General features: G+C 34.7%; 1 protein-coding gene across 4 annotated transcripts in view; it reads left to right on the top strand.

Annotated features, from left to right (window-relative positions):
• Positions 1-491: 491 nt before the first annotated feature.
• LOC111508812 (nose resistant to fluoxetine protein 6) overlaps positions 492-17,988 on the top strand; it is a 53,359-nt gene continuing 35,862 nt past the window's right edge. For 2 of the 4 annotated variants that reach the window (XR_012467058.1, XR_012467059.1), the window contains exons 1-4: positions 4,653-4,818; positions 11,843-11,991; positions 14,842-15,080; positions 17,671-17,971. Coding sequence is in view for 2 of the 4 variants with exons in the window: in XM_074181313.1 (XP_074037414.1) it covers positions 608-677; positions 11,843-11,991; positions 14,842-15,080; positions 17,671-17,971 (759 nt within the window). In the remaining 2 variants the exon portion in view is untranslated. Of the gene's footprint in view, positions 678-4,652; positions 4,819-11,842; positions 11,992-14,841; positions 15,081-17,670; positions 17,972-17,988 lie in introns of those variants that run through there. The other 2 variants (XM_074181313.1, XM_074181312.1) reach the window with 2 other exon arrangements.

The following is a 17,988-nucleotide window of genomic DNA, read 5'->3' as shown; positions in this document are numbered from 1 at the left end:
GTGAGCTGATAAAACGATAGACATTCGAGTAATAGTGTAATGAAGGCAGTGTGATAGTGAAATGAAGTTGAATTTAATTTTACAGTGTAGTCAGTTATTATCAAACCCACGGGGGAAACGTAATAATATCAATCAATTGTTCCACTAATAATTGTGAGATCCAGATGAGAATTAAAATTTTTCTGTGTCTCAAATAAATGAAGTTACTCATATTTATATATTGGATTTGAATTATTCAATTTTTCTGGTTCAAATATTTTCTGGTTCTTTAGATTTAAATAAAAAATACATATCATCAATCAATTCCGCCTAGAACACTAGAATAATCCATTGCACTGCATAAAGGTGGAACATTTACACCCCTTTTTTTGAGAAATGAAGCCTTCATGACGCCTCTGGTTTGTCAGGAGAAAGGAATTATCAAAAATATTGAAGTATTTTCAGCTTATCTCGATATTATGTTCACAAATTGCGATTCAGTTACTTCCACCGCCACATCTAAGAATGAGCAATATCTACGATTGACAATAGTTTACTGTTTGCCGATAAAAACCTACATTGATAACAAGATACAACTAAAATAATTTCCATCAGTCAGGTACACATCATGCTGTTGAATTACTTCTCGCTAATTTCTGTTCTTATTGCAATCAAACTATGTTACGGAGATATTTCAGGTGAGTGCTTTGCTCAGCTTATAAACACCCATGTCATATATTTTTCACGAAATGTTTTTCACATCACAAAAATTCAATCACAGAGTCTCCATCCTGTGCGAAGTATATAAATAAATATAGTTTAAAAAACTGAAAAACACGCTTTTGAAGAACATCGAACTAAGAAGTTGAAAATATATTTTTTTTAATAAGCTTGAAACAATAATGAACCAAAATACTACTAGTATTATTGTGAAAAAGCAACGACGCATGATATACAAAAAATATGGCACAAAGCGCCCACGTTTTTTCACAAAAACACTAGTATTTTTCGTTCGTTTTTGTTTTAAGCTCATTTTAAAAAATATTTTTTACATTTTCAATATCCTTCAATTACTTTTTTGAAATCGACGTAGTGCTTATCGTGAAATGATGTTATGAACTCAATGATCAGCGAACACGAAAAAAGTTGCCTTTCATCATTTTTAACCAACATTCCTTTGACGACAATTCTGTTGAAAGATCATTTACTTTTAGCACATTTTCAAAGTTTGAACCTAAAAAAGGATGATAATCAAGTTGAGTAACATTTCTATACAGACATTTTGTATATAAGGTGTTCACGTTAAAAAGAGAATGACGTCATTTTTGGTAATTTTGTATATCCAACATAATAACGTTTAAATGCCCACTGAAATGCGTTCAAAAGCAATGAAATTAGTAACAGTTCATTTTGTAAGTTGCTCAGCAAAAATTTCGGACGTTGCCGAATCGAAAAAAACTCGAAAACTGTCAGTTGTTCTTTTCTTTTCAGAACTAATCATTTCGTTTGATAAGACCTGCGTATATTCAATATGCCTAAAACATTGTCGAAATAGTCCCAACAAATACTAAAAGAAAATAAGAATAATAGCAATAAAACATATCAACAGAACAAAAAAATTAAAAGTTCGAAATAGTGCACAGTTTGCAACGCCGTAACTTGTCATCTTGTGACGTCATTCTCTTCTTAACGTGAACAACCTATATCTCAACAACTGTTGATTTCAATTTCAAAATTGCTAATTTTCTATTCACAAAAAGAACACAAAAGAAAAATGTGACCTCAAACTTTGAAGGTGATTCAATACATCTCTATCAGGCATAAAACCAATATTTGTAACCTATAGACAGATAGACGTAAAACGATAAATCCTGATTGTAGCTAGAGATGGGCTTATCGATACGATATATCGATAAGGTATCGATAAACATTTTGAACATCGAATATCGATACAAAAGTAATATCGATAAGAATATCGATACAAAAAGTAATATCCATAAGAATATCGAAATAATTTGTGTAATTGATGACTTATTATGAAAAGAATGAATCACTTTTGTTGTTATAAAACGTTACTTCTTCCACGTTGCTATTAAGTAAGACGATTGGCTAGTTGGCAACATAGTTTCATTGTACAGCTCAGAAGAAGAAGTGAAGGTGGGAAAGAAGAGTGTCTGTCTTCGAGACTTGCAATTTGCAATTTGTCATTTGTCATATGACATTACTGTTAGGTCAACGTAAATTAAAAAATAGTTTTGTCACTTTATCCTATCTACTTTTTTTTTGACTTTGTTGGTTTGTTTCTATTTCCTAACAATAACAATCTTTCATCATCTTAATATACCAAGGAATATGACATCCCTTGAAAAAGTAAAAAAAGGAAAGGTTAAGAAACCCAGACAAAAACGCAGTGTATGCTGGATATATTTTGAAAATATTTATGGAAATGATTCATGGAGACAAGCCAGGTGTACAGTAATTCAATATTTTATAACTAAATACCAAATGGAACTGATTGTTATATTTTTTAGATATGCAATCTTATAGTTACACACTCAGGAAATAGTTCAAATTTATTACATCACTTGACTCGACACCACCCAGATGAACGTGAGGCTTTAAATGATGAAACGGAAACCGCCACAAAGCCTAGAAAAATGAGTCAGTTTCTAAAGCCAAGTATCTCTGTTCATAAATATCCTTCCAACTCGAAGAAACACAAAGAAATCACAAAAACGCTAATCAAAATGAGATGCAGGGACTTCGAGACTTTCAGTATTGTTGAAAGAACGGTATTTATTCAATTCATGGAAACTATAGACCCATCTTATAGTTTGCCAACTAGAAAATGGCTCAATAATAACGAGTTGAATGAATTATACAGTGATACTGCTGCTAGGGTGAAGAACGAGTTGATAAATAGGGATATATTGCACTGCACAACAGAAATGTGGTCAGATACGCATAGACAGCTGTCTTATTTGTGTATTACAGCACACTTCTGGTGCAAAGTTGAAATGCAATTGAAAACTTTTAATTTAACTACTTGTGAGTTTAAAGAATATCATACTGGTGAAAATATAAGAAAAAAATTAGAAGAAAACTTCGAAAAATGGGGTGTGACAGACAAGGTGTTAATTATAGTATCAGATAATGGTTCAAATGCAGTGAAAGCTGTCAAGTTGGGAAAATGGAATCACCTTCCTTGTTTTGCCCACACTTTGAATCTAATCGTTAAGGATGCTCTTAATGACGATCAATCTGAAACTAAAAATGTAATTCAAATTTGCAAACAAATAGTACATTTGTTCAAAAGTAGCAACAAGGCAACTGAGTTACTCATGTCCGAACAGAAGCAGCTAGGTTTGAATGTAAAAAGTTTGAAAAAAGATGTTGATACCAGATGGAACTCTACCTTAACAATGCTCCAAAGTGTTTATGATTTGAGGGAGATTCTACCCAGAGTATTAATGAAACTGGATAGAAGGGATGTTCCCAATTTGATTTCAACTGACTGGGTGTTAATCAAAAATTTAATTGATACCTTAAATCCATTTAATTGTATTACAGAAGAAATGTCTGCTGAGAAAATTGTGACCTCATCTAAAATTATTCCCATTGTTAAATGCCTGAAAGCTCAACTGAATGCTTTGACAAATCTTGATGAAAATACAAGAATTCTGAGAAATGGGCTTCTGGAAGGGATAAACCAACGAATGGGTTTACTTGAACAAAATAATACTTTAGTAATGAGCACTCTGCTGGATCCTAGATTCAAACAAATTGTTATAAGTCCAGAAGCTTGCAATAAGTGCAGAAATAAAATGAAGAATGAAATTATGAATAAAAAACAAGAAATTTCAATGCAAGTGAGCATTGACGGAGGGGTAAATAATGAAGAGAAAAAAAATGAGACTAATGAGAAGATTAATGAAAAGACAAATGAAGTTGAAGAAGTTTCAACTCATGAAATCAAAAATAACTTGCATCAGGCTATATGGGAATACTTTGACAATAAAATTTCTGCTGTATCGACTTCCTCCTCTTCCTCAGTAACTATTGATCTTCAAGCAGAAGCTGAAATTCGAACTCATTTCATTCACAAGACAATTAGTAGAAAATTAGACCCTATCCAATGATAGGAAAATCGTGGATAGGTTCATTTTCCAAATTTATACCAATTGGCAGTAAAATATTTGTCTATACCAGCTACGTCTATTCCATCGGAAAGAGTTTTTTCTAAAAGTGGACAACTCCTACGAGACCGTAGAACTCGCCTCAGTCCCAAGAGAGTTGCAAAAATTATATTTTTAGCTTCAAATTTGGATTAAGTTTCTAGGTATATATTTAGTTCATCCAGAATCATTGTTTTGTTTCATGTAAATATTTTTATTTCACAAATTTAATTTATTTAGGTTATGTTGTTACTTTTCGTTTTCCGATTGTTAGAATTTATTTAATTTATTTAGATTACTTTTTGTTTTCGAGTTGTGAGAATTTGATTTATTTAGTAATATATTTTACATAATGTATGTTTTTTTATCTATTATATATCGATAAAAAATATCGATACGAATTCAAAATATCGGTATCGATAAGATATCATATCGATTACCTCTAATATCGATAAGCCCATCTCTAGCGTCTACACTGATAGCGAGAGTTTTGTTGTATAACGATGAATGAGCAAATGAATAAAAACCGACCGGCGCGGCGGACAGTTGATAGCCGACAACCGATCGGTGTAGTATTGATAAAGTGTGTACATCATGCTGTTGAATTACTTCTCGCTAATTTCTGTTCTTATTGCAATCAAACTATGTTACGGAGATATTTCAGGTGAGTGCTTTGCTCAGCATATGAACTCCCATGTCACATATTTTTCACGAAATGTTTTTCACAGTACACAAATTCAATCACATAGTTTCAGTCCTATGTGCAAATTATATAAATAAATATAGTTTAAAAAACTAAAAAACACGCTTTCAAAGAACATCGAACTGAAAAGTTGAAAATATTTTTTTTGAATAAGCTCAAAACAACAATGAACGAAAAATACTAGTATTATTGTGAAAAAAGTGACAGGCGCCTGATATAAAAAAATATGGCACAAAGCGCCCACGGTTTTTTCACAATAATACTAGTATTTTTCGTTCCTTTATGTTTAAAGCTTATTAAAAAAACTATTTTTAACATTTTCAATACCCTTCATTTACTTTTTTGAAATCGACGCAGTGCTTATCGTGAAATGATGTTATGAACTCAATGATCCGCGAACACGAAAAACATTGCCTTCCATCATTTTCAACTAACATTCTTTTGACGCCAATTCTGTTGAAAGATCATTCGTTTTTAGCACATTTTTAAAGTTTGAACCTAATAAATATAGTTTAAAATACTAAAAACACCCTTTTGAAGAACATCGAACTGAAAAGTTGAAAATATATTTTTTAAATAAGTTTAAAACAATAACAAACGAAAAATACTAGTATTATCGTGAAAAAAGCGACGGGCGCCTTATATACAAAAATATAGCACAAAGCGCCCACACTTTTTCACAATAATACTACTATTTTTCGTTCATTATTGTTTTAAGCTCATTTAAAAAACTTGTATAAAGTTCTCCATTATAATTTTTATATTTTTTCAGATTGTGGAAGGTAACAATTACCCAAAAAAAAGGTCAATAAAAAACTGATTTTTTTCCTCCACAAAAAATGACTTTTGTTGAATATTAAAAAAGATGTTCTTTAAAAGCGTGTTTTTTTAGTTTTCCTAAACTATATTCATTTTTCACTTTTTAGTCCGATTTATTGTAAAAAATTTTTTTTTTAAGTTCTAGTCACTAGTATTATAAATATTCAACAGACGGCACACGAATGTAAAATTCCTCTCAAACAACATATTACAGTTTGAGGTCTCAAATTCTATAGAAATACTGAGATGCAGTAAGTCTCCAACAGAGGGTTGACAGTTGTTAAATTTGTTTCGAAGTAAAGAGGAAATTTGCAGTAATAATTTCAAAAAACAATTCAGTCTTGATGTTTTGATTTGAAGTTTCATTCAAAATATTAATGGACTAAAAATATTTTTTCAGTGAATAATTTTATTTTTCAAATCAATTTTTTGATATGATATGTATGTCAAGCACCTTAATTCTAATTTTTCGATTTTTTTAAATATTTGAGTAACTGAATTTTTTAGGTGTACAATTTACAATAAAGTGCCATTGTTGAAATCCAAGCAATAATGCCGATAATTCTGTCAATACAGATCCCGAGCTTGAGAGTTACAAACAAACATACATACAAATGAACAAACATACATACAGGTGAAGCTAATATAAAGCGTGTGAAAAAGGATGATAATCAAGTTGAGTAACTTTTAAAAATCTGTTTAAAAATCTGTTTTTCCGTTAATCAGCTGTCGCCCCCATACGAACGACAACTCTCAAAAATTGAAAAACTTGTGCGATCTAAGGACTAACGAGGTCTTACCTTTTCACGTGTGATTCCTAACAGGTACGATGCATGATTGATTCCATGTATGATGTCTGTATGATTCCATACATATATTTTGTATATCTCAACAACTGTTGATTTCAATTTCAAAATTGCTAATCTTCTATTCACGAAAAGAACACGAGAAGAAGAATGTGACCTCAAACTTTAAAGTGATTCAATGCATAAAAGAAAACAAATGCAATTGCAACCGTTCTCTATCACGCATATAACCAATATTCCTGACCTATAGACATATAAAACCATAAATCCTGATCACTTCTATATGTGATGAAGTTTTCTGTACTAATATGAAAAGTATCATATTTGGTGATTTCAACTTAAATTATATTAGTAATACTCATTATTGTGAAAAAATAAAAAATATGTTGAATATGTTTGGAGTTGAACAAATAATTAAGGATTGTACAAGATGTACTAGTGAGAGTTCCACTCTTGTAGATTACGTGCTCACAAATTTTGAAATTGATGCATATGTACATGATATACCAAAAATTACTGACCATTCTATTATTTCCGCTAATATTTGTAATAAAAACCCTTGTAGAACTGAATGGTCATGTACGATGTATAGAAATCTAAGTGTAACTAATATGCATAAAATTAATCTGGAACTAATATCATGTGATTTCATGCTGAATTGTGTCGATGTAAATATTATATATATAAAAATTCACTAGACAACTGTACCCACGTTGTGGATAAAATTGCACCAATGAAATCATTATTGAGCAGAGAGGATAGCTTACCTTATTATGATTACGAAATGAGAGTAAAGGCAAAAGAAAGAGATACAGCATTCAAACTATTCAAATCACAGAATAGCACGAACAACTGGGCCAGTTATAAAAAAATTTGAAATGAATATATCAATTTATTAAAAAGTAAAAAAGCAAATTACTATTTCAATAAGATAGATTTAAATAAGAAAGATCCAAATAAGATGTGGAAAACTTTAAAAAGCCTTGTCAACTCAAGGAGAAATGTTAACTGCTTCCGTAGAGGTATTGAATTTGAATACAATGGGGCCATAACAAAAGTTAATGATATGCACAGAATTTCAATTTTTATTACATTGAAAGCATTGAAAATATTTTAAATACTATTGATACTGGACCAGAATGGAGTGATCCGTACCATTTTGTATGTACCGTCTCTGATTTTAAATTAATTGGATTGTCTGAGTTAGCAAAATCGGTCAATGAACTAGACAACAAACAAGGCAGTGAAATAATAGATATGAGGTTCATTAAATCTACTTTTGGAGTCATTGGGCATGTGTTACTTCACTTTATTTACAATTCTTTATCGTATGGAAAGTTTCCAAATGACTTGAAAACTAGTAAAGTTGTACCAATACAAAAAAATCCAAATTCCATAAAATCATGTGAATTTCGACCAATTAATACATTACCGGGAACTACTAGAATCTGTCGTATATAAACAATTACTGAGATATTTGAATGTCAATAATATACTAATGTCAAATCAGTCTGGCTTTAGGCAAAATCATTCATGTGAATCTGCGCTTCAGTTAACAATAACTAAATGGAAACAATCAATAGACCAAGGGCAATATATAGTGGCTGTATTTTTGGACCTCAAACGTGCATTCGAAACAATTGATAGAAGAATTCTTATAATGAAGCTAAAAAGCATTGGCATTGATGGTAATGTACTTGACTGGTTTATTGATTATTTGTCAAACAGAAGCCAGAACCCCAAGAATTCGGAACAATCCTCTTGTTGTCCTAACTAGTATTTAGTAGACTTCAAAGACTCCAGGAAATCGGTTGGAGGGAAAGATGATACCTTCTTACGAAACTGCAGCTGCATGAACAGTTGTTTGAGTTTGATGAATAAGCAGGAAACATTCCCGTTCTCGTTCATCATTAAAACTTTGTTCTTGAAATTCTTCGTCATGAACAACACTTGTAAAATGCTATTCATGTAACAAGTGTTTCCTAAATTATCCAATCCATTTTTCTTCTCTAGATTTTTAGGACCACTCTCTACTGATTCGTAAGGAAGAACACGTTTCACAGAATCTCCATAAGAACCATTTCTCAAGCTGCGATCGATCCTTCCAAGTGAAAAAGGGTTTCGTAGAGGGATCGATTCGTCTCTTGCTTCAAGAAGCGCTTCCACTGAAATGGTACCAGTTCTACGAGGAATGCAACTCATTTTTTGGGGCCAAGAATGACCTGAGTCCACTGACCGCACTGAAAAAGAAGAAGGTGGATCAATCACTTGTGAATTAACCTTGATAGGAGACTGATAAATATCCACATATTTTGGCTTGTTTCGAAGAGGTTTCAGTTCCGTACTGAAATTAGGGCAATGCATGATCTCATCAAAATTATGTGAAGGAGGAATAGTTCCAAGTACTGAAGCAGCATTGTCACGTTGAATAGCAATACTAATTCTTTCTATCAAAAAAGAGGTAGAACGGTGATCTTTCGTTGCTTGGCCTATTCTCCTTCCGAGTTCATGAACGAATAACACAGACTCCGGGCCATAAACACCAAAAGTTTCAACCGATTCTGGATGTAACAGATAGTTGTTTCCAAGATTTTGGTATTTTTTCCTTTTCAATGTCTCGCCAGACAATGCTGCAGTTCCAGCAGACTTGGAACTTTCGGCTAGATGGGAAGCCGCGACCGTGTCAACGCAAGTAAAGTCCCATACCACAGATTTACCGTATTTCCATGGTATGAGAGACATGCCATCTGGTCGTTTACCATCATCTCTACTGGTACCTAAGGGTTCCAGAATCGCAGGAACATCCGCTGACAACATAGCTGTGATATTTTACATTTTTACTTTTTGAATCTACTATATGTGACGTATGTATACCGGGTGTCCCAGAGCTTTTATGCCAGCAGGTATCTCAGTCACCTGCAGAAAAAAATTGAAAAAAAATATGTATATCATAGAAGACCACCAGCACTTTCATGTAGCAGAGCAAAATCCCCCTCGCAAAATCCCCCTCGCGAGCAACCCCTGCGAAACCACCCCTAACTTTTGTTTTTCAAATGGCAACCCCATGTTGTTTGTCGTTCAACTGACAGCTCTTGTTATTTCTCAACCAACGATATTTCATAATTGTTCGAGAAAATTGAATACGTTAGTGGGTACTATTAACTGGACTGATCGAATTGTTCTGCATTGTAGACACCAGAAAAAGTGGACGCTGCGCAGAAAAAGAGGCGATAAAATGTTAGAACTTTTTGTGCTTCCTTTCATTCCTCTGATATCTGGATGACACATTGCCATCAGTCGTGATATTGTTGTTGTATATCAAAATGCCTTTTACCTTCACTCCCAACGAATACGTTGATATGCTTTTAATTTTTGGTGAATGCCGAAAGAATAAACGTGCTGCGGAGAGGCTGTATGGGCAGCGCTTTCCTGATCGTCGACAACCAGGTCGTAATACGTTTTCGTATGTAGAAAATACCATGCGAACGGGATCATTTCCAGGAAAAACAGATCAAGTACATCCTACTCCCGTGCGAACTGAGGAAAATTGCATAAATGGCCTACGCCGAAGCACATCCTCATATTTCGGTTCGTGCAAAGAATTTTCAAACAGTACAAGTATCATCCCTTCAAAATTCATTTACACCAAGGACTCAGACCTACCGATTTCGAAAGACGAACGGCATTCATTGCTCACATTCAAGTTTTAGTCCATGACAATCCAAACATCCTCAATCAAATCTTGTGGAGTGACGAATCCCGCTTCCATAATAATGGTACTGTTAATCGACATAACATGCACTATTGGTCACAGGACAACCCTCACTGGATTAGAGAAACCAATTTCCAAACAATGTGGGGTGTGAACGTGTGGTGTGGTTTACATAATGGACGACTCATCGGGCCCCATTTTTTCCAAGACATTTTGACGGGCCACCGATATTTACATTTCTTGGAAAATTGTTTACCTCCCCTCCTGGAAGATATTCCACTTGAAGAACGACAACAAATGTGGTGGCAACAAGATGGTGCTCCTGCACATAACCATGATGTAGTTACTACATTCCTCAATGATACTTTTCGAGACCGTTGGATTGGAAATAGTGGACCTGTGCGATGGCCTGCACGTTCTCCAGATCTCACGCCACTGGACTTTTTCCTGTGGGGATATCTGAAACGAGTTGCCTTCGAAACACAACCAATGAATATTGACGATTTAACCCAAAAAATTTTAGAGGCTTGTCATACCGTTACTCCGGAAATGATTAGGGCTTCCTGTACTCGCGCGCTGATTCGGCGACTTGAAGCATGTGTGGCAAGTGCTGGCCAACATTTTGAACATTTTCTGTAGTATCATGTATCAAAATACAGATGACCTTAAACATTAATATTTCATTTGTGTTTTTATTTTTTATGATTCTGCATGTCATTTTACCTACCATGATACATCATTGACCGAGAAATGAAAAAGACTGTAAGTTGAACCAAAACAAACATGGGCGTGCCATTTGAAAAACAAAAGTTAGGGGTGGTTTCTTGGGGGTTGTTTACCAGGGGGTGGATTTTGCTATGCTGCATGAAAGTGCTTGTGTTCTCCTATGATACATATTTTTGTTTTAATTTTTGTTCTGCAGGTAACTGAGATATCTGCTGGCCTAAAAGCTCTGGGACACCCGGTATACACTTCTGTGTAATGACATGAATAAAATATCTATCTATCTATCTATAATGACAGATTAAATCCAGAAAAGGGTCATCCGCCTGATTGGAGACGCGAACATCACGTGCCTAATAGCCTGGAACGCCAAAGAAAGGTTGGAGATTCGTCTCTCTTCTTTATATACTTTCACGGGAAGTGTTCAAGTGACTTGGCACATTTGATTCCACCAAGAGCGGTACATATAAGAAACACGCGGCGAACGACTCATCGTTTTAAGGTTTAACTCAGTACACCTTGAACTTCACTGTTTAAGCACTCTTCCTTTTGGAGGACTGCGTTCATGTGGAATAAACTTCCTGAGAACGTTTTCCCAAATGAATTCAATATCCAACGATTCAAATCCAATGTGAATCGCTACTTTCACACAGTCACCGCTCTGAGAGCGCCTTAAAAATTTTCCTGTAGTGCTTGTTGTTTTATCCTTGAAAAAATGCAGATTCCCATTTACTGAAACGTTCAGTCAATATCAACAACTTTTTCCATCCACCAGAAAGCGAGTTTTTATCTCCTCAGGACGCCAACTCGATTGGTGAAACGCGCGTCGAGAAGAGCATTGCATTTCTGGTGATTGGTAAAAGTGCTTGTTTTGCGTTCATTTTACGCCAGAGATTTCGGTTTCACCAGTTATTGATTTTTTCAGATAAACAATATGCCACCATGCCACCACTTTTCCACCAAGACAACTACGATCAGTGTATGCTTTTGGACGATGACGCTTTGTATTGTTCATTCACTTACAAAGTCAGATCGAAAACCAATGGTGAAAATGGTATGTGGAAGATAATCCAGGTAGGAAGCTTGTAAAAAATGTGTAACTTTTTGGCCTGGTCAGATGATAGTCCCAAAATAATTTTCTCGATCACTTTCAAAAAAAGGAAGTTCCTAATGATTCCTTGTACTCATTTGAAGAATAAGGAATTGATATTTGTACGAGCTCTACTCGAAAATTGAGGTGGAAGTTCAAATTTCGCGGGCTACGATTCGATAAACGATTTTTTTATGCTTTTATGTCGGTACACTCATCTGGTGTATACCAACATATTTTTGAGACAAGTGGATCAAATAATTTGCATCAAATTTCATGTAGAACATGGAATTAAGTGCTCAAAAGCACTTACAATACTGACAGTGGCATACGGTGATTGTACTCTAAGCCAGAAAAACGTTTTTCAAGTCGTACAAGCTTCTCACAGAAGGCCGAGAAGAAATGAATGATGATGCCCGCGCTGGACGCCCCAGCATATATTGAGAAAGTGAAGAAGAACGTCGAATCACTATATAAGGAAAGTTGCTGAAATATTAGTCTAATGCAAAACGCCTGCATTAGACTAATATTCAGCTTGAATTACAGAGATCATGTGACCCCTTCAATCAATCAATTGAATTGGTTAAAAATGCAAAACAGAAGAGAATTTGCATTTCGCCTGTTTCTTTTCGATTTATTGATCTTTTAGATACAAATAAGATAAACCACATATATACACATACATTATTACTCAAGAATGAATATTATACTATATATGTCGTTCTCCACGTTCAATACAAATTATGGTCCTCCTACTGACATCTGTAACTGCATTTTTAATAAATCGGGGATTTATATTTGCACAGCACTCGCGAATGGTATTTTCCAGATGTTGTATGTCAGTAAATGCTCTACTTCGGTACACTTTTTGTTCCAGGTAACCACACAAAAAAAGTCTAAAGGCGTCAAGTCGGGTGATCTAGGTGGCCAATAATGTTCCCAGTTACGTCCAATAACTTTGCCTCTGAACATTTGTTGGAGGGACTGATACCATCAAGCTGATACCATATGTGGTATTTAATATTTGATGGTTGAGATAACCGACGGATGATAAATTTTCCCTAAAGAAAAATGGCCCAATCATTTGGTCGTTAAGTATCCCACACCATACATTAGTTTTAAAGGAATACTGATCACCACATTCAACTGTGAAATTGGGATTTTCTTGGGCCCACCATCGGCAATTTTGAGAACTTTCCGTTCCATTTAAAGAGAACGTTGCCTCATCTGTCCATAAAATTTTATACGGAAATTTTACATTTTCTTCTCTCTCTCCTTGAGACCAGAATGAAAACCCAAAACGAACATCAAAATCTCGTTCTTTTAATGTGTTAATAAATTTTGGCTTGCAAGGCCAAAATTTATTCTTCTCTCGCTCTTGTAGTCGGTATTTTTTATAATATCGGTTATGCTCGATTGCCCGTGTTCAATAACTTTTAAACAAATGTTAAGTTGGGCCTCCTCATCATATTTACTTGGAGTGTGCTTTTTCTTAAATTGATTTGCTACGGATCCTGTTTCTCTGAATTTTGACATTATCCTTGACACAGTAGTTGAACATTTTTTCCTGGATGCCGTTCATTAAAAATGTTAGCTACTTGCCGGTATGGTGTATTCTCACCACATATTAAAACTTTTGCTATTCTTTCTTGAAGAGACATTATTGCAACAATAACTGTTAAAAATTTGACAAGTAATTCAACAACTTGACACTACCATAGCATGTATTTTGTTTATGAAGACCTACTTAAAAATTTTATTCAACGTGATTAAACATCCTTACCGCCCTAGTTAGTGTTTATAAATAATCTGTAAATACTGAATATTGAAATTTTAATGTAATTTCAACTCTAGTAATTTTATTAATACTTATTGCAGTGTTTGAGTTGTGACTGCTTTTTCAAAATTGAAGGTACTGACGTTTGTTTAAGAAAATAGCCAAGTGATTGAAACTTTGCACCAGTCATGTTGAAATTTTTATAGCACATTTTTAATTTCTCTCTAAAAATGTCTGTATGAGTCAAAATTTATCAGAAAAGTTAAACTCCATGATGAGTTTGTTATGTATACATGAACAACATGACAACTAACCGAACTTGTTTTTTAAAATAAAGGGGATATCTGTCAATACTAAGCAAAACGTTAACTTTATCCTAGTTGCATAAAATTTGGCATATGGATATAAAATTGCCGTAGACACAACTTTTTCAAGTAATTTTTTGTTAAATTCGATCTAGAAATGCAATTTTTCAATTAAAAAAAACGAAAGTTGAATTTAACAAACACTGAACGTCAGTGGGTCGCAGTTGGCCGCATCATTTTAAGTTAAATTTGAAGCACAAACAGGTGCCGAAGTTGAACTTCATTGAAACTTTTCGAAAAAAAGTTTCCCATATGGTGCGCACTTTAATGGTGACACTGTACATTATTTGTCTCGAATATTTTGAAATGAATCAATTGGTTGTATTTTATATTTTTTATGAATCATTCAGTAACCCTTTCCTTTTATTTTCTCATAATGCTTTCGTTCCATGTATACATGTGTTTAAAAATCTGTTGAGAAACTGTCGTTTGGTTAACCAGGTATCATTACTTCGTGAAACACGACCCCAGAACTCATGCGTGCTAGTGATTAACGAGGTTTCACCTTCCAACTAGCGATTCCTATCAAGAGTTGGACGATGTGCAGTAAAAATCGATGGTTCATCTTTTCGGTTCGAACCAACATTCAAATGGCAGTCGATTAAATTAATAAAACGAACCACTTACGATAACTAATTGACTAGCGTCTCTCCTGGTTTGACCCATATATTGCATCCACGATTTTTTTTCAGGAAGTAAGTTCTGACAAGTACAACTACAGGCACGACCATCTTCGACACTGGATTTGTGTTCCATCAACTTGCCCTGAAATTAACTTCCATGGCAAAAATCACTCGGAAGTTCAGAAGGACGTTGAACATTGTTATAATACGAAATATTCCCGATACGGGCTAAGGGGCAGTATAGAAAATTTCAATTGTGACAACAGATCATCAAAGTATCCAATGGATTGGCTTGATATTGTTGTGGCGTGAGTAAATTGACAACTTTGATACCATTGACAGACTACAAAAATTATTTCGAATATTTTTTCTATAACTATAATAGTTTGGGAAATTTACAACAGAAAATATAAATTTCATTGGCTCATCAAGTTTGGTCGGAGAAGACAAGTTGAAACTAGGTATTTGTTAATGATAATAAACAAACTGAAACAATTAGGTCGTAGTTGCTATTGTTTACGAAATGTTTGTTGAACATGAGATAGAAATCAAATATCCAGTTTTGTAGATCTTGAATTGCATTTTCTGTTCATGAATTATTCGGGAAATGCTATAAAATCATGCAATCTAATTCAAATTTTTTATTAATTTTGTTTGTGTTGGTATCTTCAATTTCAGTAGATAGGATATGAGAGTTCTGGCATTCTATAAAAGTAGAATAAATTCTCTTCATCTAAATGACTTTCAATGAAAAATATAATAGTGAAATGAAATCGTATATAAATTGTTAAGGAAACTAACAAAATTATCAATCGACCGAAAAATTCACCAATGGGAGATTAGTTGAAATGAACTCTGAAAATATTGAAAATGAACTGTATTTGTTGCCAAGGGAATTAATAAAACACTTCATTAGGATTTTGAAGTCATTGCCATGGTATGGAAAATTTTTTTCACAATTTTAATAAGTCGTATTTTCTATAAGTGGAGCTGGAATAATTCGAATTTTCCGGGTCAATTCTATAGATCTCAATGATTCTTGAAAAAAAGTTTTCGTGACTTTTCTCTTGAAGTCAATTGAGTAAGAATATGTCTGTACCTGTATCTGTAGAGTAGGGAAACTGAGTGTAGGTACACAGCACTAGGGCCACATGTGACCCCTTGTACATTCTCTCGAGGAGTTGTCCTCCTAGATCATCGTCCATCCTGTCCTTACCAGGAAGGTGGACAGGTCACTAGGAGACATCTCCTTTATTTCGGCAGGTGTAGGCCAATACTTGCCGAACACACACTCTCTTATTGACGATAACACCGGATACTCGCATAGGACATGCCTGACAGTTTCATCTTCCTGTTCATAGATCCTGCTCATCGCCAGATACTTCTTCGGCGCCAGCTTCCCGGGGCCAGGGTGATCCTGGCAAGATTACATCCTTTGATTCCATCCCATTTCTTTAGGGATCGAGCATGGGTGTGACGTTTGGCTAGTTCCGCAATTGTTGAAGTCTTCAGGTGGTAGGTGCCACTGGGTACTAAAATTTGGCAATGCGATTATCTCTACTCCTGTCGTGCCCTTCAACTCAGGATAATGTTATTATCTACCGAGGCTTTGGCTAAGTCTTGGTGGCACTCAAGTACTAGCCCTGAGGTAACACGTTGTCTGTTCAAGGCTAATAGGGCAGATTGTTATATTTTTGCCAGAAATTTGAACCACGCTGGTATTTTTTCCCATTCTCCACTCAATCCTCAGGCTTAGTGACTTTGTGTTCTGTTTTATTTGCATTTTGTAAGGTTTATTAAACACAAACCTGGTTTCAGTTGCAACACTGGTTGCCTGCAGCAGAGGTTGCACAGTAAGCGATTACTTGTCATAGGCTCAGTTGCCTCAATTGACCCATTCCTACTTCGAAGTTTACACCAGCCGTGCGCAATCGTAACATGGTCATTAACACAATCTCCTTAACGTACAGGTCCAGAGGGGTCAGACCAGAGTAAGAATATATTTCATCAGTTTGGAAACGACGTCATAGAATTTATACCATTATCATACTATTATCCGGTCAACGTTCGACTGCAGTATTTTCATAAATGTTAGCCAAAAATAGCTTTGACCTTTCTCTTGAAGATGATCACTTGGTGATGGAAACAAGTGTCGAGGTGTTAAAATAACGGTTTGGTGTTGGGAAAAAAAATTACGTAATTTTCATTACTACACCAAAGGTTCCAAACAGTGCATCACAAGTACTTTGAAGTTCGAGGTATATGACTCAAACCACCGTTGTATGGTCGTAGTATTTATATGTGATTTTTCACATGGGAATAGTAAGACTAAAAGACGTTCCATTCGAACTTTTGAACTGATCCAAGAAACATTTTATTGTGAGATTTTCGCTGAAAAGTTTTGCGCCACTGCCGATATGCGATATTTTTGGAGACGACAACTTCCTCGTAATCTTTGTTGAACCAAAGTTCGCCGTTGTAAGTTTGTTTCAATGAATAAGAAAAATATGAATCACTCAGCCTAAGGATAACTTCCGTTATTTCAAATGCACAAGTTGTCCCATTTGTAATCTGAGTAGTCTGTTGCTTATTGCAAAAGCCTCAGCTTCGCGAATTTCTTCGTTGTTGATATTTGAAAATTTGATCCATTCGATATGATGGACATTGAAGTCCCTGAATAAGGAAATTTCGGACCTGGGATGATTGATTTGTAGAAAGTTAATGGTTTGCAAGTAAAGGGAATAATGTCCTATATTTGTATCGCTCAGTGGTCGATAAACGCAGCATTGAATTTAGTGATCTTCTGCTTTACCACATTCTCATCGCATCTTGAACTTAATTGTATTATGAGTATATAAGAAAAATCATGGTAATTATTTTTTATTTCTTGTTCCACAGCATGATTTTCACACTAAATGTAGTGGTTGTTGTATTTGGCACATTCTACGAAGGAACAGCTCGGTTCAAATCAGAAGAGGAGTATCAAAAATCGACTAGTAAAGGTTGGAGAAGAATAGTATCTGCCTTTTCTATACCAAGGAACTGGCATAGACTAATAACCGTAAACATCACACCAGATAATGAGAAACTGCGGTCTATGCAAGGTATTCGGTTTTACACGAGCCTTATAGTTATTCTTGCCCATACCGTCCTGAGTGCAATGATGGGACCAGTCGCTAATACAAAATACGTGGAGATGGTGAGTATACTGATCTG

The sequence above is a fragment of the Leptinotarsa decemlineata genome, unplaced genomic scaffold (assembly GCF_025532065.1).
Source record: "Leptinotarsa decemlineata unplaced genomic scaffold, Ldec_3_MD MMD2_tig00026307_RagTag_RagTag, whole genome shotgun sequence".
In the NCBI taxonomy this organism is placed as follows: domain Eukaryota; kingdom Metazoa; phylum Arthropoda; class Insecta; order Coleoptera; family Chrysomelidae; genus Leptinotarsa; species Leptinotarsa decemlineata.
The sequence above is the reverse complement of the archived record's forward strand: the minus strand, read 5'-3'. Positions and strand labels throughout refer to the sequence as shown.